The sequence below is a fragment of the Acomys russatus genome, chromosome 30 (genome assembly GCF_903995435.1).
Source record: "Acomys russatus chromosome 30, mAcoRus1.1, whole genome shotgun sequence".
In the NCBI taxonomy this organism is placed as follows: domain Eukaryota; kingdom Metazoa; phylum Chordata; class Mammalia; order Rodentia; family Muridae; genus Acomys; species Acomys russatus.
In genome coordinates, this window is record NC_067166.1 from 18,202,928 (window position 1) to 18,225,151 (window position 22,224).

Genomic DNA, 22,224 nt, shown 5'->3' on the forward strand with positions numbered 1-22,224 from the left:
GTGCCTCCTGCGGGTGTGAGGGCGGTTGTGGCGGTGGCGCGTTGTAACTTGAGGCCGCTGCAAGTTTCGGAGTAGCCGGTGCCTCTCGCTCCTCGCGTTCTGGCGGAGAGAAGCTGTTCGTTACCGCGCAACCAAGCGCCCCGTGGGCGCCGTGGTCTTGCTGTCTGGCACTGCTGACCTCGTACCTGGGGCTGACAGTGGGCCACAGAAGCCCGCCACGGGGTCTCCAGACCCCGGCCCTTCACGTCTGCTGAATTTGCAACGTTTTTCTTTTTTCTTCATCCTTTATCAGGGGTGACTAAAGAAAGTAAAACTGCTGGGCTAACTGCCGGAAAACGAGTTCTTGAGGCTTTTTCTTTCTTTCTTTCTTTCTTTCTTTCTTTTTTTTTTTAATTCCCCGAATTAGGGCTAAAAGGACTTCAAGCTGTGGGTAGGAATTCCCAAGACAGCACATCTAATTAAGGTCAGTTTTATCCTTTGGAAGAAAATTGGTTTTGGTCATCTTATTTTAACGTATATGAGTGTTTTTTGCCTATATGAATATATGCGCATGGTTGGGAGTGCTAGTGGATGCTGGAAATTGAACCCGGGTCCTCTGGAAGGACAGCCCCCAAAGCCTTAACCGCTGGGCCATATCTCCAATCCCCAGTTTTACCTTTTTACTGTAGTCACAGAAACTCCCTAATTAACTAGAAGTTTGAAGCTACCAAAAATTGGAAGTATTCATCACAGGAAGTCTTAATGCTTGGATCCGGGCTGTCTTTTAAGTCCCCAAAACGTCATTAAAAAAAAAAAAAAAAAAATCCAGAGCTAAAACTAATTTGCAGTCGTGTATTTCCAGGTGCCGTAAATTAGGTAACTTCTCAGGCTAGAGTATTTATCGTCTTCCCCACTCTGCCTCCTTGGCCTACTTTAGGTGTTTCCTTTAATTTCACAGTTTTAGTGAAGTCTCCCTTGGCACACCTACTCATAACTGCCCCATTTCCCTTTGTGGCTTAATTCTTTAATAAAGCATCTATGACAGTAGAATGTTGTACATTTTATTTACTTTTTTTTTAATTAAAGAAATTTTTTTATAGCCCTTGAGTTGGATAGAGTCCGAGTGAGTCGAGTTGTCTTCATTCGCTGCTTTAATGTCAGTACCTAGAAAGCAGTGTTAAACACAGTTCTTATTAAATATGTGGGTTTAATTCTCTTGCTGTTACTGTGCTGTCATAGATGAAAGGCCGAAGAAGCTCTGAGATTTCTAGTGATTTATCTAAGATTTCAGAAGACCTGCAACTCCAGCAAGTCTTCTAATACTGAAACATTAAAAAAAAAAAAAAAAGACCATTGAAATGGAACATATATGCAGGAAATGGGTATGCTATAGATGTCTGTCTCAGTGGGTTTTCAGACTCTGAGCACATCTGTTTAATCAACTTCAAGAATAAGAAGTTACTTCAACCTGAATCTCAGATTCTTGCTCTTCCCAGCCATCACAGCAGACAACTCACACACATGGTGTACATCCACAGGGACACACATGAACACAAAAAGACAGGATTTCTCTGTGTTAGCCTTGGCTGTCCTGGAACTCTGTAGACCAGGCTGACTTTGAACTTATAGAGATCAGGCCGCCTCTGCCTCCCAAGTGCTGGGATCAAAAAAGCGTGCGCCGCCACCACCACCACCACCGCCACCACCCTGCTAGTTTGAAATCTTTTTAAATTACTTGTGCCAGAAATAGGTTTTGTAATGAAAATGAAGTTGATAGCTTGAGATCTTCTATTCAGTATAAAGAGAAAAAGCAAATGTCATAGCAAGGACTGATGTTAATAAGAAACATTTTACCTAATTCATACATGGTACTTTTCTATGAGATGTTAGATACGACGCAAATTGGAAATAAAGTGTATTATTCAGGAGACATCGCTGCATGATAATAAATATTGTACGCAGGCAGTACATTTGGAATACAATCTGGAAACAGCATTTCTTGAGAGAGGGAACCTACAAAGCAGGTTCTCCCACAATTAGTCCGATACTAAGAACTTAATTTAAGGTCATTTTAACTTGATGCTGTCAGATCTCCTTTCCTATATATTCAGTAACATTATTTGTTTGTTTGTTTGTTTTGAGACAGAGTTTCTCTATATAACTGCCCTGGTTGTCCTGGAATTCACTTTGTAGACCTCCTATCTCTGCCTCCAAAGTGTTGAGATTAAAAGCCAATGCCACCATGCCTGGCTAGTCTCAGCAACACCTTAAATTCTGCTTGCATTGATGTACATTTTATGATTTTGTTGTTAAGTGTCCCATGATTTGTTTTATGTATTAAACTTTATTGACATGATTAAAGTAAGTGTCTTGCATTTACCTATTTTTCTGTCTGTCTATCTATTTTGTCTGCCAGTATACATTTGTGTATGGAGGTCCGAGGACAGTTTACAGCAGTTGGTTCGTTCCACCCTGTATGTCCCAGGGATTGAGTTCAGGTTGCTGAGCTTGGTGGCAAGTGCCTTCATCTTTTGAGCCATCTTGGTGGCCCCACTCATGTAAATATAAAAATCATTAATAGCACCATTGATCTCTTCACAGAAAGTCTTAGTATTGGTAGGCTGTCAAGCTCACAATAAATGGTGCTAATTTTCCAGAGTTCTTATTGTCATTTAAAAGCTTGAATTTGCTGGGCGTAGTGGTGCACGCCTTTAATTCCAGCACTCCAGAGGCAGAGGCAGGGGGATCACTGTGAGTTCAAGGCCAGCCTGGTCTACAAAGTGAGTCCAGGACAGCCAAGGCTAACACAGAGAGACCCTGTCTCAAAACAACAACAACAACAAAAAACCAAACAACCAAGCAAACAAAAAAAACAAAACAAAACTTGAACTTGTGGCAATATTTAACTAGTAGTTGCTTTCTTTCTAAACATCTTGGTCTAAATATCTTAGTTTGTCTATGAATCATCCTCCAAGTGTACAGTGCTCAATTCAAAAAAGTGGCAGATTAGCCCCAACACAATCAGTTAACAGCTTTGATTTCACTGATTGTAAATAAGTGTGTTGAGCTGAGTGTGTTGGTGCACACCTGTAATCCCAGCACTCAGGAGGGCAGAGGCAGGTGGATGACTGTGAGTTCAAGGCCAGCCTGGTCTAAAAGTGAGTCGAGAAGAAAAAAAAAGAAAAGAAAAGAAAAGAAAAAACAAGTAAGCGAGTAGTCACGGGCTGAGATTTAATTGAGGAAGTTTTATTGAATCAAGCTTATTCTTTTAAAAAATAGGATTTTTATTCGTGACATTTATACAGGCATACAATGAACTTTGATCATACTCTCAACTCTTCCTAGATCCATCTTCTACTCTGACAGTTATATTTGTCCTTTTAGATTCAAAATGTTTTTAAATTTTTTATTTTAATTTTTAGCTACGTGTGTGTGTTGGTATATGCACAGGAGTGCTATTGCTCGTGGCTATGGAGGGCAGAGGTGTCATAGCCTCTGGAGACAGACTTAGAGACATTGGTGAGCTATCAGTGTGGGTGCTGTGCTGTGCCTGAACTTATGTCCTCTATTCTTAACCATTGAGCAAACTTCATTCCGTCCAACACGCATGTTCTTGATTGAATTTGTTAACCTGATTGTGCCTGTGTCTCTTGAGCAAGGATAGTGTGTAAGCTTGTTTCTGTTGGTGACACTGGGTCTGTTACATTAGAAACTGGAGAGGGAAGATGAGGCCAGAACATTGACGTTTGGAATAGCTTCAAGATGCGCTTAGAAAATAAAGCACAGGATGCGTTGACTTCGGAGATAGCAGCAAGTTTAGGAGGAAGATAGTCACAGCGTGACTTCCGGCATAGCTGATTTAGCATTGCCTCCCATGTCCAAGGTGTTCGATACTGTGTCCTCTTCTCACACTTTTGATCTTGTGCTTTAAGCCCAGGGATAACTTGGTAAATGTGGGTTTGGGGGCTCATTGTAGTGCTGAAGTCAAACCCAGGGCCTTGGCATACTAAGCAGATGCTCTTCCTGGGAGCTGCACCTTGGGTTGGCAAAGGTGCTCTGTTTCTATAGTAACAGGAAGGCAGCTCATTTTGCTATAACTTTTATGTGTGTTATTTTCACATATTTATTGTTTAAAGATTTGAATAGATAGATAGGCTTTGTTGTCAATGAGACACTACCAAATTTCCATGAGAATCCTTGTTGTACTTAATTCTATATATTTACCTAAAATATATTTTTATTTGTTTAATTTGTAAAGTTTCAATAAATGTGCTTTAATTATGTCTTGAAGCTTTGTTAGTTTTTTGGCACGGATTGGTTTGGTTTTTCCCTCGATACAGAGTTTTATTATGTAGCCCAGGTGGCCTAAAATTTGACAAACTCTCTCTGCTTCCTGAATGCTAGGATTATGGCATCTACCAAACTTTCAGCCTTCCCATCTCTTTCTTTAAGAATTAAGGAGTTATGGGGGACTGGAGAGATGACTCAGCGGTTAACACTGGCTGCTCTTCCAGAGGTCCTGAGTTCAGTTCCCAGCAACCACATGGTGGCTCACAACCATCTATAATGTGATATGGTGCCCTCTTCTGGCCTGCAGGTGTACATGCAGGCAAAGCACTGTATACATAATAAGTAAAAAAAAAAAAAAAAGAATTAAGGAGTTGAGGGCTAGAGAGATGGCCCAGAGTTTAAGAGTGTGGGCTCCTCTTCCAGAGGTCCTGAGTTCAATTCCCAGCAACCACATGGTGGCTCACAACCATCTATAATGAGATCTGGTGCCCTCTTCTGGCAGATAGGCAAATAAGCAAACAAATTAATCTTTAAAAAGAAAGAAAAAAAAAAAAAAGAATTAAGGTGTCTTTTTTAAAGGGGGGGGGGCAGTTTAAGCTTAAGAACTATGTGTTTCATTTAGTACAAATTTTTACTTTTTGAATAATGCATTGAGATTTTGGTAGCTAAAATTATTCTAAATTACTTTCTAAAACATATAATTTTATTTTTTATATATGACTTACTGACTTATTTATGTTTACTTTTATAATTTTGTTTGTTTCTTTTTTCAGAGATAATATTTTAGAGGACCACAATGTTTACCAACTGGAGGATTTTTGCATTGAATAATCAGAAAGTATTCAGTGTGCACATTAATGTAAGTGATTCTTACAAAAATGACTTTGTTGATCTAATTATTTTTTTCCTAGAGGCTTAGTATAGCTCATCATTCCAAGTTTAGTTTGACCAAACTACCTTAATTTATTCGGAAATGCAACTTAAAAGTTTCCTTCACAATAAAAAGAGCAACAGATAAAATGAAATGCTGTTCTCATGAGGTAGCACAATGTCGAGTGTTTTGAAGGCGCCTGGCGATTTCTGTCGCTTCCAAGAATGGCAGTAACTAATGCTCCCCCTCACCTGTTAATTTATATGTGTCTGTAGGTTGGAATGTCTGTGAAGCAAAGTTTTGTGATGCTGTATCAAGACACAACATGGTTATTAAATAGTTGAGGCATAGCTTTCTGCAGAGCTGTTGGAAGCCGATTTCTGAGGCAGTTTGACACTTGCCTCATGTTCATGGATAGCATCTTACTTACAAGCTTTCTAGCGCTAGACCTCTACATATAATTTTGTAAGCTTGCATTTTCATAATGCACTGCAAATATGAACCCTCAAGTGGAACCATGCCCCTGCCGTGCGCCTGCTGGGCCTGAGCTTGTCTGGGCTGTTTCTCCTCCAGCACTGAGCCAGCACGGTGCTGTGGAGAGCCTGTAACCAGGCCACGCAGGCCTGCTCATTAGCTGTCAATTCCTTTTGCTAGCTCCAAATTACTTGAGTAGCATTCTGAGGAATGTATGCTTCCATTGTAATAGTAGATGGAGATTCTTGTTCTACGGTGGAGGCTGGCCTCAAGCTCGACACCTGCCTGCCTCATCCTCTCATTTCAGGGATTACAGGCAGCTGTCACTGTACCCAGTAAGAACATGCATTTTCTATTTTCTATGTTGTGTCTGTAATGCTAAAGTAAAATTAATGTCAATTTCTTTTTGTCTCTCCTAGACCATGTGTTACTGTAAAATAAAAGCAAACTTAAAGAGATCAAAGACTCAGGTGCCTCTTACGAGAAGCTACAGCTCCCCACCAGGTACAGATGCCAGATCCCTCTGGCTTTGGTGTGCTCTTGCTTTCTCTTCCCTCTCACCTTGTCTTTCACTTTCGTTTTCTTGAAGAAGCTTGCTGTTTTAGAGGTTCCCAAACTATTTTAACTTGCAGGCTGTTTCCTTGAGGTTATTATGTGGGAGTGTTTTGGTGGATGCGAAGGGCATGGGTACCAGTGGAGTTAGGCGCCTCTTCTCCGGGGCCTCTGATGAGCTGAGCACAGGGACAGTGCGTGGGTTAGCAACTGGCTCCTGATGTTAGTGTGGGGTGCCCCTCCTGTAAAACACTTATTTTTAGCTCATTGCTACTTTTCATGTTAGCATGTCTTCTGTCAATAGAGATTTACTGGAATTAACTTTGAAACAGAAGCTTGGTTACCTAACTGTCTGGACTAGTTTAGATGACCACTTCATGCCTCACGGCCTGCCGTCCTGTGTTTGACCTGAGCATATAGCACTCAATGGAATAACGCAGTTTTGTTGCTGTCCTTATTACCATACTTATCATGTGCAGATAAAGAATTGAAATAATACTGATTGGCCGTTGATTTACAAGGACACATGGGTTTCATGGGCTACATTGTTAGAATGTGTGTGCACTTCTGTGCTCTGCCTCTGCTAATTTAACTGTAGCTTGTACTTTGTCTTTTGGTATTTAGACTGCCCAATGAGGTTTTAAAAATGTAAAACTGTTCTTATTTTAGAAATTCAGACTACTTGGCTTAACTAGCATGAAGGTAGAAATTAAATTCACAAATAAAACTGTTGTTGCCTCAATATCACTGAAACTTAAGCTAGCATGGAGTGAGCTCTGTGGACACTTTCATGTAGGAGATACATACGGCTGTGTGCTGGCTCACATTAAAATTCTAGTACTACCGAGACTGAGAAAGGCTTGAGAGTCCACCTCCAGGCAGGATTACATACAAGACTCTGCCTCGGAAACCTGAGATAAAAATGAGGCACAATGGCACACCCCTTTAACCTCATGATTCTGAGGAAGGAGACGCTGTGTGAGTTCGAGGCCAGCCTGGTGTACAAAGCAAGTTCCAGGTCAGCCTAGGCTTCATCGTGAGATACTGCCTCATCAAAACTAAGCCAAACCCAGCCAATAAAAACTGCCTAGCGATTTAGAAACATTAGGATCTTCTATCTTCTGTTGAGTGACTCCTCTCAGGCCGTCCATCCAGACGTCGGGCCTGGCCCTGCTAAAGGGAGGGAGGTCCTAACCTGTGTAGCAGTTCACCATCAGCTGATCACACTCCAAACGCTACAAGACTTGAAAATGTAGGTCACGTGACTCATGTTTAAATTTTTTTCCTTTTATTTAGGATCTGCTGTTACCTTCTATCATATTGTTATCAGTACTGATTGTATAGTTCTGTAAGTAGAGGTGTAATTAGTAATTGATTGAAAGGAATCTGTTGTGGCTAGGTTTGGTTTGGTTTTTTGTTTTTTTGAGACAGTTTCTCTGTGTAGCCTTGGCTGTCCTAGAACTCCCTCTATAGACCAGGCTGGCCTCCAACTCAGAGATCCGCCTGCCTCTGCCTCCCAAGGGCTAGAAGTAAAGGTGTGCTCAACCAGTAAATCTGTATTTTTTTGTTTTAAGGATTTGATTTAGAAATTTGTTTGTGTTGTGTGTGTTTAAAAAAGAAGTTGGTGTAGCTGGTCGCAGTAGCACATACCTGTAATTCCAGCGCTCAGAGAGGCAGAGGCAGGTGGATCACTGTGAGGCCAGCCTGGCCTACAAAGCAAGTCCAGGACAGCCAGAGCTACACAGAGAAACCCTGTTTCAGGGGGGAAAAAAATTGGTATCCAGAACTTGTACCGTCAACCACAGCTTTCTTATGTATTGGCAGAAAATTAATTCTAAATAAGTGCATTTTATTGAGCTTTATTTTGCTTGATCTGGAATGTTGTATTTGCAGTCATTTATTTTGTATGTTTTCATTTATAAGTTGAAGTTTTTAAAAATAAAATTAACAGTTTAATTTTCCTCCTATTAGGCATAGTAGGAAGCGATGTCAAATCCCTTCACTGCATCGTTAACCCTCCTGTGGCTAAGTAAGTTCTGTCGTTACACTGGCTTTCTATAGGCTGTTGTCCTGCCAGGCTTCACTAGTGACTCAGGTCATTTCTGTGATTTCTACAAAATTTTAGTATGTATCTCAAAAGATTTTTTTCTCAGTTAAATATTAAGACTTTTTTAATATTAAACTTAAAAAAAAAAGATTTAATTATTTACACAGTGTTCTACCTGCAGGCCAGAAGAGGGCACCAGATTACATTATAGATGGTTGTGAGCCACCATGTGGTAACTGGGAATTGAACTCAGGACCTTTGGAAGAGCAGCCAGGGCTCTTATCCTCGGATCTATCTCTCTAGCCCCATATTAAGAATTTTTAATGTAACAAAAACTAATATAAGATATTCCTAAGATTATAATTATCCCTTTTATTACTTAGCTATTTTGCATGATAATGAGGTAGCATACATCAACAGGAGTGGGTAAGGAACAAAAGAGGGTGATGTCTGGTGAATATGACCAAAGTATATCACATATATATATGAAAATGTCATAGTGCAGCCCATTATTATGTACATTTAATTCATGCTGATAATATATCAAAAATATGTTTTGTATTTATTTTTGTACATAATTACATGTATTATAGGACTACTAATTACCTTTAACATTTCCACAGCATAGATAATTTGGTTGTAATATGCACCTCATAATGCATGGCTTTTTCCTTCTTTTAAACAGAATTCGTAATATTGGAATTATGGCTCATATTGATGCAGGCAAAACTACCACCACAGAAAGAATTTTGTACTATTCTGGATACACAAGATCTCTAGGAGGTTAGAATGGATTCCTCTTCTCCCCAACCCCTACTAGCAAAAGCATCTGGTTAAGACGTCAGACAGAGTATGGCATGGAGTCTCTGATGTCTAAGCTACAGCATTAAGATAAGGTAGCTGTAACATCACCAAAGGGTCTTCTAGATTTAACTCAGCACTGAGTCCCCCAAGGCTGTCAGGGACCTCATTTGACACTGGTCTACTGGAAGGTTTTAGGACAGAACCACATTTAGCACTAGGTGTTTCTTTCTACAAGAGCCACCCTAGTGAGAAGACTCAACTACTGTTTCCAAGTTTCATATCAGGGACATTCCATACCCATCTCAGGGAAGCACAAGGTATGTAAAGCCAAACTTTCTATAATACTTTCCAAGTCAATAGACTTTACCAGTAACAAGATTTTGTGTGTGTGTGTGTGTGTGTGTGTGTGTGTGTGTGTGTGTGTGTGTGTGTGTGTGTCAGGGGGGTGAGACACTAGCCACATAGTTGACATACTTCTGTTGTCTGGTTTCTAGGAGGAAAAAAACCTGGAAAGTTAAGGTCAAATTCTTATATGGAAAAGGAGATGATTTTGTTAATCCTTAGCTCAGTGTTAGGTTTTCTGAGGTCTACAACTTACTGCTCAGTTGTAACTTTTGTAAATTGTAGTTAATTCTCAGTAGACTTGCACATTGCAGGTGCTTTTTCCTCCCTTCCTAAGCTTCTGGAATAACAACTCATGAGACTCAAAATATATTTACAAATACCTAGGTCATATAGGTAGGCTTTTCTCTGACTAGCTCATAACTTGAAATAACCCATTACACTAATCTACATTTGACCACATGACTGGTTACAAGTACTCAAGTGCAGGCTAGAAAGACGGCTCAGAGGTTAAGAGCACTGACTACTCTTCTAGAGGTCATGAGTTCAATTCCCAGCAACCACATGGTGGCTCACAACCATCTATAATGTGATCTGGTGGCCTCTTTGGGCCTGTAGGTATACATGCAGGCAAGAGTGCTGTATATATAATATATAAATAAATAAATATTTTTTTAAAAAAACAACCCCCCACAAGTGCTCAAGTACCGTGTGTCTGTCCTCTTCACATCTTGCCATCCAGTCTCTCCCATTCTAGGTCTATCCCAGCATTCTTTCTGCCTGGTTGTTGTCCCACCCCCTGTTTTCTGCCTAAGCTATGGGCCATCAGATTTATTATTGACAGATGAAGTTTCCATATAGACAGATGATATCCTCTCAACATTTACACTTGTGTTCCTCAGAGCAGCCTTTTGCATCAATTTTTCTGTGCATTCCTTTAACAATTTTCATATGTGCGTATAATGTATGTTCGCCCATCATTATATTCTCTTGTCCCCCACACCTTTCTGCTGAACCCTTTCTTCTCAACTGGTCCATTTTAATTTTCATGTCTGTATGTGAGTATGTATGAGTGTGAATGGGTGGGAGTAGAGCTGTGTGAGTGTGCAAGTGTGTGTGTGTCTTTAAGTGTAAGAATATATGTGGCTATGTGAGTATGTGAGTGTCAGTGAGTTTAGGTAAAAGCATTACTTGCACGAGCATAGGGCAGGGGTTACTGTTTTTACGTGGTGCTGGCTGAGTCCCATGATGGGTTCAAGAGGTCTAGTTTACAGTATGTTCCTACTGGGAGCCTTTTTCTTAGATAATGGGAAACATAACAGATTGGATGCTTAGTACGGGAAAAGAGCATCAAGATGATGGTAGGTTCTTCAACATATGGCCACCTGGACTGTTCGTGTGCTATTCTGTGTTAGTAAGTATATGACTGACAGCGTGATGTGGGCGTTGTCAGGCTTCTGTTGTGGCATGGGTTTGACGATGCTGCTTCTCTCACACCTCCAGTTTGGGTACTTGAAGTGAGTGTATAGACTCTAAGTTTCAATTTTTAAAAATTGTAAAAATCCAGTTTTCAGTGTATTTGCAGTCAGTATAGTTAAGTGTCCTTTTCCATTGTGATTGAGATGTTGGAGCTATTTCAGATGTTACAATTCTTATTTAGGAACGTTTTTATGATTATGATTGGGTATTCCTAGTTTGGAAATCTAAAGCTGGGAATTGGAAATAGTTCAAACTCTGAAGCATTAGGAACTGATTTTAGGTTTCTGTAGGGCCAGAAACTAGTTGTACAGCTTGGTGACCCAGAGTTTGTTTCGTTGGTTAGAATATTAATCATAGGGAATAATATGAGTGAGATGTGGTGGTGTGCACTTTTAATCCCAGAACTAGGGAGGCAGAGGCAAGCAGATCTAGCCTGTTCAGGTCTAGCCTGCACTGCATAATGAATTCCAGGCTAGTCAGAGCAACACGTATAGAGTTGTTGCAAATATGTTTCTTTATTTTTCCTGATGTTGGTGTTGAGGGTGAGGGAGAGGGGTTTGGCGGGGGTGGGGGGTGGAGAATAAAGGGGAGTGAGTCGCCATTTTAGGGGTCTTCTATTGACACAAGTGGTAGTATAATGGTGTGATATTCATGAATTTTGAATTGTAAAAATAACTTTCATGTGTTTATTGCCCATAACTTTTTAAATATAGTTTATTAATTTATTCATATTACATCTCAATTGTTATCCCATCCCTTGTATCCTCCCATTCCTCCCTCCCTCCCGCTTTCCCCTTACTCCCCTCCCCTATGACTGTGACTGGGGTGGACCTCCTCCCCCTGTATATGCTCATAGGATATCAAGTCTCTTCTTGGTAGCCTGCTATCCTTCCTCTAAGTGCCACCAGGCCTCCCTATCCAGGGGACATGGTCAAATATGGGGCACCAGAGTTCATGTGAAAATCAGACCCCATTCTCCACTCAACTGTGGAGAATGTCCTGTCCATTGGATAGAACTGGGTAGGGGTTCAATGTTTACTGCACGTATTGTCCTTGGCTGGTGCCACAGTTTGAGCAGGACCCCTGGGCCCAGATCCGCCTGTCATAAATAATGATCTACTTGTAGGTTTCTAGGATCCTCTGGGTCCTTCTATTTCCCCATTGTCCCTTGATTCTCTAACCTAGAGTCCCAATAGAAAGTCTTTCCCTCTGTCCCACTTTCCTGGTAAGTGAAGACTTTCTTGGGACATGCCCCTTGGGCTTAATCAGAGTAAAGATGTAATTCAAAATTCATTTGAGTAAACTTTTAGGATTAAGTTTAAGCATGTGTTTATACTGAAGAATTGTCCGCAGGCTTTATTTGCAGACAAACCCCTACTCTGGAATACTTAGCAGTGAGGGTAGCTTAACTTGGGAAGAATGGTTTCGGATCTTCATACATTGTGGCTGCTACTTGACATATCGGACTGGACTAGACTTTATGCCCTGTGTCATGTCTTTGTGACAGCCTGGCAAGGGGACTTCTTTTGTGTTAGCTCTACTGTACAGACCAGGGTAATCAAGATGGCAGGGTTGAGAACAGAGTGAGGAGGCAGTCTAATCAGTGCAGTTCACTGAGCTCCTCCTGGTCAGAGGTGTGGGGCAGAGGGAGTAGGGACCCTTAAGTGCGGACTAAGCCGAAGGAGTGTGTGCTTTAGTAAAATTAGAGAAAAAGAAACAGCCAGGCAGTGGTGGCGCATGCCTGCAATTCCAGCATTCAGGAGGTAGAGGCAGGTAGATCTCTGAGTTCAAGGCCAGCCTGGTCTACAGAGTGAGCTTCAGGACAGCCAAGGCTACACATAGAAACCCTGTCTCAAAAACCAAAAAACCAAAACAAAAACAGGAAAAGGAAAGAAACTTTTATAACAGAATTACTAATCTTGCTGAAAAAAACCTTTTCTGTCATGAAGGTTTAATGTTCTATAGAAAAAATAAAGGGCTCTAAATATTAAACTAAATATTTTGGGGTGCTTTTTCTCAGAGCAGATTAAGCTATCCTGGGGACATACTGAGACCTAGCAAGATGCCCTTGTTTTGAACTAAACTGTGGCCTCCTTTTCCTGATTAGATGTCGACGATGGGGACACTGTGACAGATTTCATGGCTCAAGAGCGAGAAAGGGGCATTACTATCCAGTCAGCAGCTGTGACATTTGACTGGAAAGGGTACAGGGTCAACCTGATTGATACCCCAGGTACGGTACAGCTTCACTGTGCGAGATGCTGCGTCACTTAGGCTGTTTCTGTGGAGTTTGTTTGTTTGTGTCTTAATCATGGTCAAAACCGTTAAACTTCCTGTGAAACAGAGCTCTAAAACTTCTCGTCCTTTAGAACTGCAGCTCTGAGCACAGTCAGCAGCGGCCTCATTTGCCCCCTTCCCACCAGTCTGCTTCATATGTATGTCCATGCCTAGACACTTCCTGTAGGGTGAATCACACCGCAGTTACCTTTTTGTGATTGGTTTTATTTATTTCACATAGTATAAAGTTTCCATGTAACGGATTTCCTCCTTTTAAGGCTGCCTAATACTCCGTGTGTGTGTGTATGTGTGTGTCTTTTCAGTATACATGAAGAATTGATTTTAGGATCCATGCAGATACCAAAATTTGTAGATGTTCCATCACTTAGAGAATGGTGTAGTGTTTCTATATAGGCTGTATGTGTCCTCTCGCATGCCTACAGCATCTAATACAAGTAACTGCTATGTAAGTAGTTGTTACTCTGCATTGTCTAGAGAGTGACAGGAACAAAGCCTGGCCACGGTTAGAACAGACGCCGTTTCCCGCCCATCTTTTCATCCCATAGCTCATCTCCAGACACAGACCTGTGCGTGGGGGGAGGTGACTGTCTGTACCATATTTGTTAGTTCACTTTGGGTGTGGGGTACAAATAGCTTCTTGAGGCACTCCTTTCAGGTGCTCCCCTCTTTTTGTGTACACTCAGGAGTGACATTGCTGGCCCATGTGTCTGTTCTAATTTGGTTTTGAAGATTTTAAGTGTCTCTTTTTCTTTCCTTAGGTCACGTGGACTTCACCCTGGAGGTTGAGCGCTGCTTGAGGGTGTTGGACGGTGCAGTGGCCGTGCTTGACGCCTCCGCTGGTGTAGAGGTAAAGCAAAGCCAGAGTGGAGCCAGCAACACGGGCTGTCAGGAGTAGTTCATTTTAACCCTTTGCTTGGTGAATCCATATCAATCAGATTGTGGCTAAAGGAAACTGGAACTTAATAATGAAATGTGACCTCAGAGTTTTCACAGTGGAAGGAAGGTTTGTTTTTCTGTAGAAAATGTGAAAGTTGTTGTGGGGACCCATGAGGAGCCTGGTATTCTGCTGATTTTAAACCAGCAGGTTTCTCTGTGCTAGTTTCATTGACTATGTCAGAGTCACAAAGTCAGCAGATGAGACTCAGCGGACTTGACTGTGTACATGTAGTACCCACCAGAAAGTCAGCGTCCCTCTAGTCCTAGTCTAGAGAGTGGCATGAAGGACCAGCCAGCTGGTCATGTGACAGGGTAGGAGGAGTGGAAATAGTTTCCTGTGTGCAGTTCGCATTCCTTATGCTATTCTGGAGGATGGACAGTGTCTGTTTTTCTGGGGCAGTCAGCAAATGTACCTTTTCCTCCCATGGGTGACCCAACCTCACTAGACTGTTTAAGCATCTGTAAGAGACAGTGCAGTGAGGGGAATCAGTGCTTCTAGGAACACATGGAAACATGAGAGGCACACAAATAATTACTCCTCACAGTTAACATGATTCTTAGCCAGGTGGGGTTGTCACACACCTTTAATCCCAGTGCTCCGGGAGGCAGAGGCAGGCGGATCTCTAAGTTCAAGGTCAGCCACCACCGCCTGGCTGAAAGTGGAATTTTAAATAGAGCTTATTATTAGTAGGGTGAATTATACAGGGTTTTTGTTGTTGTTGTTGTTGTTTCTTGTTTTTCTTTGTTTCAAACAGGGTCTCATTGTGTATCACGTCTGTAGATGAAGTTGGGCTCAAACTCACAGAGATCCACCTGCCTCTGCCTCCCAAGGATTGGCTTAAAGGTGTACGTCACCACCTGGTTTGTGCTGTGTTTATAGGGGTGAGTTATACTATCTTTAGTGAGTATGCCCTTCAAAGTGGGCTTTGTTGAATACATAATTCATACAAATTCTTCTGCCCTTACAATTGTTTTAGTTATGAAAATCAGTATCTTTTTAAAAAATGGGACAAACTAACACAATATGATGCTTTGAAAAAGCTGATTGGCCCATGTCTAACCCTGAGTCAATGATTAGTGAAATCTAAGTGAAAAGGTAAGGCAGAGACAGCTACTTACAACTTTTTGGAAAAACAAAACAACTTTTAGTGTAAACATAAATGATTAAAGAGAATCCTGAAGAGCTATTGTAGGTAAAAAGATTTTAAAGAATAAAGAAAACTGAGTGTATTTTTAAATTCTTCCTTGGATCCTAAATTTAAAATGAATTAGAAGACATCATTGAGGAAAACAGAAGTTTGAATTATATACTATGTGAAAATATATATTGTGTAAAATTTTCTGAATGTGATCATTATAATCAGTTACTTAGGAGAAGATCCTTATTTGAAAGCACATGCAGCTATCACTGTATCTCCAACCTGCTGTCGATGTCCCAGCATGCCCACTGTGTTCTTGGCCCATATGCAGGGGTTTTTGAGAGGAGCTGTCAACATAAGATAACATTTTGTACCCTGAAGAGTGACTGACATTCAAAGGAACAACAGCAAATATTGATGAGAGTGGTTCAGCTGGAGCTCAGTTGTTGATAAATGACTTTAGAAGACAGTTTGCAGCTTCATATAAAGCTGTGTATACACCTACCCTAAAAGCCCAAAGTTCTGTATCTTTTTCATGGGAATGGAAACGTCTGTTCACCAGAGATTTGCTGAGAATGTTTATAGTGGCTAGGATCACAGCAGCCCTACTGTGGACACGCTAGCACTACTGAAGTACGTGTCTCCTGATGCATGGAGAAGCTGGTCTCTCTGCGTAAAGGGATAAGGTGGACAGATCAGAAGCCATACTAATTTCATGAGACTTGTGACTAGGCAGAATATGTGCCCATGGTGATGCATCAGAACTAGTTTCTCATGGGGCGGAGAGGCCTGAGAGAATCTTCTGGAGTTCTTATCAGAACTCTATCTATATGCTTAGTGTGTGGATTTGTTGTATATAAATTTTACCTAAACAAAAAGCTGAACATTCGACTTCTTATACTTTTGGGGCCAAAGGACTCCATGAGGTACAGATGCTTTAATAGAATCAGATTATATTTATAAATTTAATATGTGAAGAAATGAAATCATTTAGAACAAGCACACGTGAATTACTTATAAATATAGGTAGTAGTCTATCCCTCACTCTTAACCCTATTGTCTCATGAATATTCAGGTATTTAAATGAAATATGATTTTTTTTGTCATAATAGTGCTTTTATTATATTATTATTTGTTCCTCAATGCAAACATCCCCGTTTCACTTTTAAAAAATGACATTAGGAGATGTGGTGGCACCCGCCTGTAATCTCAGCATTTGGGAGGAGGATGGGGCGGGGGGCGTTGGGACTTCAGGGTCAGTCTTGCCATGTAGCAAGTTTCAGACCAACCCAGGCTTTCTGAGACCTGGTCTGAAAAAATACTTCAAACAAATTCGCTCATTATTATACAGTGGGAAAAATGAAGCAAACAGTAAGTCTTCTGGCTCTGAGTGTCTCCCAGATTTTACATCACTTTGTGTGGGGATTTAGTTCACCTAAACAGAAACACTGTTCTCAAGCATTGTGAAGAACTCTGTAGTCACTTCACCACACCCCTGTTCTGTTCTCTGGGTTCCTGGGAATGAGCTGTGGAGGTTCCGGTTCTCTGCCAGCATCAGGCCCGACTCCACGTCAACACAGATTCACAGCTCTAGTCACCCGTCTCACGACAGCCACAGGCATGTTCTCTGATTTTTGCTTTAGGCCCAGACTCTCACTGTGTGGAGGCAAGCTGACAAACACAAGATACCCCGGATCTGTTTTATAAACAAGATGGACAAATCTGGAGCAAGGTATTTGAAGAGTGCTTCCTAGGCTTTTAATGTTACAAAGCAAAAACTAGAACTCATGGCTTATAGCTTAGGTTTAGAAAAGCAATTCTTCCTTAAAGTATAATTATTCTGTGGATTTTTTTTTTTTTTCCTTTTCGAGACAGGGTTTCTCTGTGTAGCCTTGGCTGTCCTGGAACTCACTCTGTAGACCAGGCTGGCCTCAAACTCACAGTGATCGGCCTGCCTTTGCCTCCCAAGTGCTGGGATTAAAGGCGTGTGCCACTACGCCCGGCTTATTCTGTGGAATTTAAAAAACAATATAAAATAATTTCAAAGCCGCTCATTTGTAGTTGAGATGGATTGAGATCTGCTAAGTGGTGCCATCTGGAGCTAACGCGGTGCTTTTGCAGAACCCTGATGGGTGCGCTCTGCTGTTTCTGTTCGTTCTCTGTTGAGCTCATCAGCATAGCACCTTGGCTTGTGAAGGCTGCTGTGATCTACTGGTTGCTGGAGTTAGAGAATACGGCTGTTTCTTGTAGTTCACTCAGGGGATGTTGTCTTTCTGTGTCTTCTGATCCTCTTTAGCTAGTGAGTAGTGGGCTGCCCTGTAGTAGGCAGAAGACATTAGTGCTGAGGTGCAGCAATCATGCATCCAGGCTTATGCAGAGTGGCAGCCAAAGTGGATACCTTGTTCTGGCAACACAGAGAGTCAGAAATACACAAAGGATTCTGTAAAATGTGAGAATGTGCCAAAAGGTCAACTGTCCTTCCCCCAAGACTGCAGCCTTGTGCTTTGTGGTTACGTGGCTTCCTTGGCAACTCTGTTTAAAGTTCCCTTGATTACTATTGGTACAGGAACCTGTAACATTTGCTAGGTTCAAGTTTGAACCTTTCTTATTTGGGATTTCTTATTATCAATAGAGTACTGGTCGACTGATTTACAGTGTCAGTAGCGATGAGGACGATGCCTGGATACTAGGCTACTTCTCAAAGATGTTGGTGCCGGAGTGATGTGCATTTATATATAAAGCAGCCTGTGCCAACCATAGCATTCATAACATAGGTAGCCAGCCCCAGTGTTAGCGTTTCAACAAGCATCATAGCTTATGATACTAAGATTAAAACACAGAATGTCCTGGGTGTGGTGGCGCACACCTTTAATCCCAGTATTGGAGAGGCAGAGGCAGGAGTTTGTGGCCAGCCTGGTTTACAGAGTGAGTTCCAGGACAGCCTAGGCTACACAGAGAAACTCTGTCTGGAAACCTCCCCCTAAAAAAAAACTCTCAAAAAGCCATAGAATATTAGTCAGTCTGGGTCTTGGAAGAAAACCAATAGTGCATATATAATCCTTAAATCAAATGAAATCCTGCATTTAACTCTGATTTATTAACTGTGAGACCTTAATTAATATTAGTATCAAAACTTAGTTCTATGAGGTTTGCAATAACAATTGCTTAAACTTGCACATGGTGAGATAATGGTAAATGTTCAGTTGCTGCTGTCAGGTTTATGATTCTGCCCTATGGGAGACAGATGTAGTGAACATATGGAGAAGAAAGGGGTATTTGTAGAGAACGCTCTTAGCCTGTTTTGAGAGGTGTTTACAGTGCTTCTAACAGATTACTTTTGTTCTTTACAGTTTTAACTGTGCAGTTGAAAGCATCAGAGAGAAGTTGAAGGCCACACCCCTGACTATACAGGTAACTGGTAACCAATACCACACTCTGATGTGTCTTCATCAGTTACTGTGTCATGCACACTTTTGTACAGTAACTGGTAGCTAATACCACACTCTGATGTGTCATCAGTAGTTATTGTGTTATGCACACTTTTGAAGCAAATGCAGTTTAAGACTTTGGTTGAAATAGTCAGATAAGATTTGAGGAAAGTGGTATGGTGGTAAGTTGTGTCACCAGTGTGGTGGCTCAACCATTCGTATCGTTTAACAACATGAAGTGCTCTCTGACTTACAGCTGCCAATTGGGGAAGCCAGAACGTTCAAAGGAGTGGTGGATATTATAAACAAAGAAAAACTTCTTTGGAATTCTAACTCTGATGATGGAAAAGACTTTGAGAGGAAACCTCTCTCACAAACAAGTGATCCAGAATTGCTGAAGGAGACTATTGAAGCAAGGAACTCCTTAATTGAACAAGTAAGTATTTTAATTTAAAATTCTATAAGTATTCAGTAACTTTTGGACATATTTGTTGTGAAACTATATAAAATTACATGTGTAATATGTAAAATATACCGAGTGAAAATGAATACCACTGTGTCTACTGCTCATACACACACACACAAAAAAAATAGTAATGCTTCTTTTCTATTTATCTGTATATCCTTCTTGGTTGTTGGCAGTTGTTAATTTTTATGTATATGAGCATGTTTCCTGCATGTATTTGTGTTTACCATATGTATGCCTAGTGCCTAGGAAGAACAACAGGGCATTGGGATCCTTTGGAACCGAAGGGGCAGGTGGTTGTTAGCTGCTGTATGGGTGTTGATATACGAACTCAGGTCCTCTGCAAGAGCCAGAAGCACTCTTAACTGCTGAGCCATCTCTCTGGCCCTAGTTTGTTTTGTGTGTGTGCTGAGTTGAACCTAGGACTTGGTAGAGTGATGCTGAGCATGTGCTTTACAACTGAGCTACATACACTCCCTATACCCCAACACAACTATTTTCATATTAGCATTAGTCTGTATATTCTGTTCTTACCAGTGGAACAGTACTGTTTGTGTCTTCCTGTTTCATATTGTGATGGAGACAGTCACTGTTGGCACATGTAGTGACAGTTTATTCTCAGTGTTGTATGGTGTTCTGATATATAGTTACAGTACAGCCTGTTGTATGTTTCCTAGGGGATAGACTTGAGGTTGTTTTTCTCTTTTGGTGTTAGAAATAACATTCCTGGGTTTGTTGTGAAGTCCTGGTGCTTCAGGGATTGATGCAGGAGGGTTGATGTGAGCTGAAGGGCAACCTGGGATTATGTGATCTGTCTCAAAGAAAACAGGCAACTATGTCCTGTGTGACGTGGAAAGTTTTCCTGATGTGTCAACAACAGAATCTGTACAACTAGGAACCTGCCTATCTTCTACTTTATCAGATGTGAAATTACTTAGAAAAGTTAAAGTCATTAACTTATTATAGTTAGTATATAGCTCAGGTCTGCATCAGTTCTCAAAACTTCACTAAAAGAGAGCAAGACTGGCGTGGAACATGCCGTCCTACTGCCCTGTACCCTTGAGTTCTGGGTGCAAGTATGTGCTGCTGTGTCTGCTCAGTCCAAACAGCATTTTCTAACATCTGCCTTGTGGAGGTAGATAGTCTTAGAGAAACTATTTGCCATTTATTCTTTTTAGTATTCATTGACTATAATTAAAATAATTGTTACTGTTATTGAGTAGTGGTTATTGAGGGCCTGGTATTTGCTAGGTAAGTGCTTTGCATACACGATTTTATCCTCACATTCGTGTATCTTGCCATCTTACACACGAGGAGTCAGAAGCTTAGAGTGTTTAAATAAACTTTACAGCTAATAAAGGGTGGAGCTGGGATTTGAGGTCAGGTCAGAGTCAGCAGAGCTCAAACTGCTACCCACTTTGATAGATTGCTTCCTCCTCCTCTCTCTTTGTCTCTCTGTCTCTGTCTCTCTCTCTGTCTCTCTCTCTCTCTTTCTCTCTCAAGTCGGGGATCTTAACTGTGTGGTCCTGGCTGGCTGGGAAGTTGCCTTGTAACCCTTGCATCCTTGAGCTCAAAGATGTACCAGTGGGAACGCAGTGATACAGCTGTAATAGAAAACCACATGGAAGCCAGGCGTGGTGGCGCACGCCTTTAACCCCAGCACATGGGAGGCAGAGGCAGGTGGATCTTGTAAGTTCTTGGCCAGCTGTGGCTTGTTACACAGAGAAACCTTGTTTCAAACAACAACAAAACAAAAGGAAAGGAAGAAAAGGAGGGAAAGAAGAAAAAAAGAGAAAAAGAAAGCCATATGGGTGGGACTGGAGAGATGACAGCAGTCAAGAGTATTAGTTTTTTATACAGAGGACCCAGGTTTGATTCCCAGCACCCACATGGCAGCTAACAACTGTTAGTAATTCCAGTTCCAGGGAATCTGGCACTTTCTTCTGACCTACACAGGCACCAGGCACAGATACGTGCCTACATACTGCAGACAAAACACTCATACACATAAAATAAACATAAATAAATTCTTTAAGAAGGAAAGAAAACCATATGGGAAACATCAGATGGAGCCTCTTCCAAACATTCCACTTGGGGTATGTGCCCCAAAGAGTTATTTTGAATTCATCCCTGTTCCTAGTAGCATTATTCACAGTAGGCAAAAAGCAGAAATAGCCCAAGTGGCTCTAACAGGTGAATGGATCGGCAAAATGTACACTGCTACTCTGTCTTAAAAGGTCAGGGAGCCAGGTGTGGTGGCACACGCCTTTAACCCCAGCACTCGGGAGGCAGAGGCAGGCGGATTGCTGTGAGTTCGAGGCCAGCCTGGTCTACAAAGTGAGTCCAGGACAGTCAAGGCTACACAGAGAAACCCTGTCTTGCGGGGGGCGGGGAGCAGGGCAGAGAATTCTGACATACGGTGCAACATTAGTAAACCTGAGGCCATTGTACTCAGTGAATACGCCAGCTATTAATGTGCATGGCCCTGCTTTCTGAGGTAGTTCAAGGAAGGTCAGAGACAGAAGATAGAATGGTGGTTACCAGAGGCTCAAGGATAGGAAGATGGGAGTTGTTTAGGTTTTCTGTTTGCAAATTTAAAAGTTTAGGAGATTGCTCAACAGTACAAATGAGCTTAATACTGCTGAGCTATCCCTAAAAATGATTGTGGTGGCAAACTGCTTTAAAGTAGCTATGATGGTGAATGTTAATCAGTTGAATGTGTCTTAAGTTGAGACCCTAAATGTGAAGTAGAATTAGCTTTCAGTGTCTTAGGACCTCTTCGGAGGTAAAGCATAGTGACCATAATAATAGCTAATACTTAGGGGTCACTTACTGCATGTTCTGGAAGTATGATTACAATTGGCTATAGATCCTCACTGCATCCTTAAGAAGAAAGTGACCTGGACCAGCAGGTGGTTCTTCAGTGACAGTGTATGAGAAACAGAGGCGGTAAAAACTGGGGCCTGGAGGTCTTGCACAAATTTTGTCGTATGCCAAGCAGGTGTATTAATATATAATTTTTCTTTCTTTATTTATTTAATCACTTTATAGCCTGATCTTAGCCCCCTCCCTCCTCTCCTCTCAATCCCACCCACACACTCCCCTCCCACATACTCCTT

General features: G+C 41.4%; 1 protein-coding gene across 1 annotated transcript in view; it reads left to right on the top strand.

Moving 5' to 3' along the window:
* The first annotated feature begins 375 nt into the window (after window positions 1-375).
* Gfm2 (GTP dependent ribosome recycling factor mitochondrial 2) overlaps window positions 376-22,224 on the top strand; it is a 38,135-nt gene continuing 16,286 nt past the window's right edge. Inside the window, exons 1-10 of the mRNA XM_051172598.1 lie at window positions 376-463; window positions 5,043-5,128; window positions 6,034-6,118; window positions 8,138-8,195; window positions 8,899-8,996; window positions 12,946-13,071; window positions 13,895-13,983; window positions 16,855-16,943; window positions 18,562-18,622; window positions 18,896-19,075. Of these exons, the coding sequence (XP_051028555.1) occupies window positions 5,066-5,128; window positions 6,034-6,118; window positions 8,138-8,195; window positions 8,899-8,996; window positions 12,946-13,071; window positions 13,895-13,983; window positions 16,855-16,943; window positions 18,562-18,622; window positions 18,896-19,075 (849 nt within the window). The 5' untranslated portion in view covers window positions 376-463; window positions 5,043-5,065. The remainder of the gene's footprint in view (window positions 464-5,042; window positions 5,129-6,033; window positions 6,119-8,137; window positions 8,196-8,898; window positions 8,997-12,945; window positions 13,072-13,894; window positions 13,984-16,854; window positions 16,944-18,561; window positions 18,623-18,895; window positions 19,076-22,224) is intronic.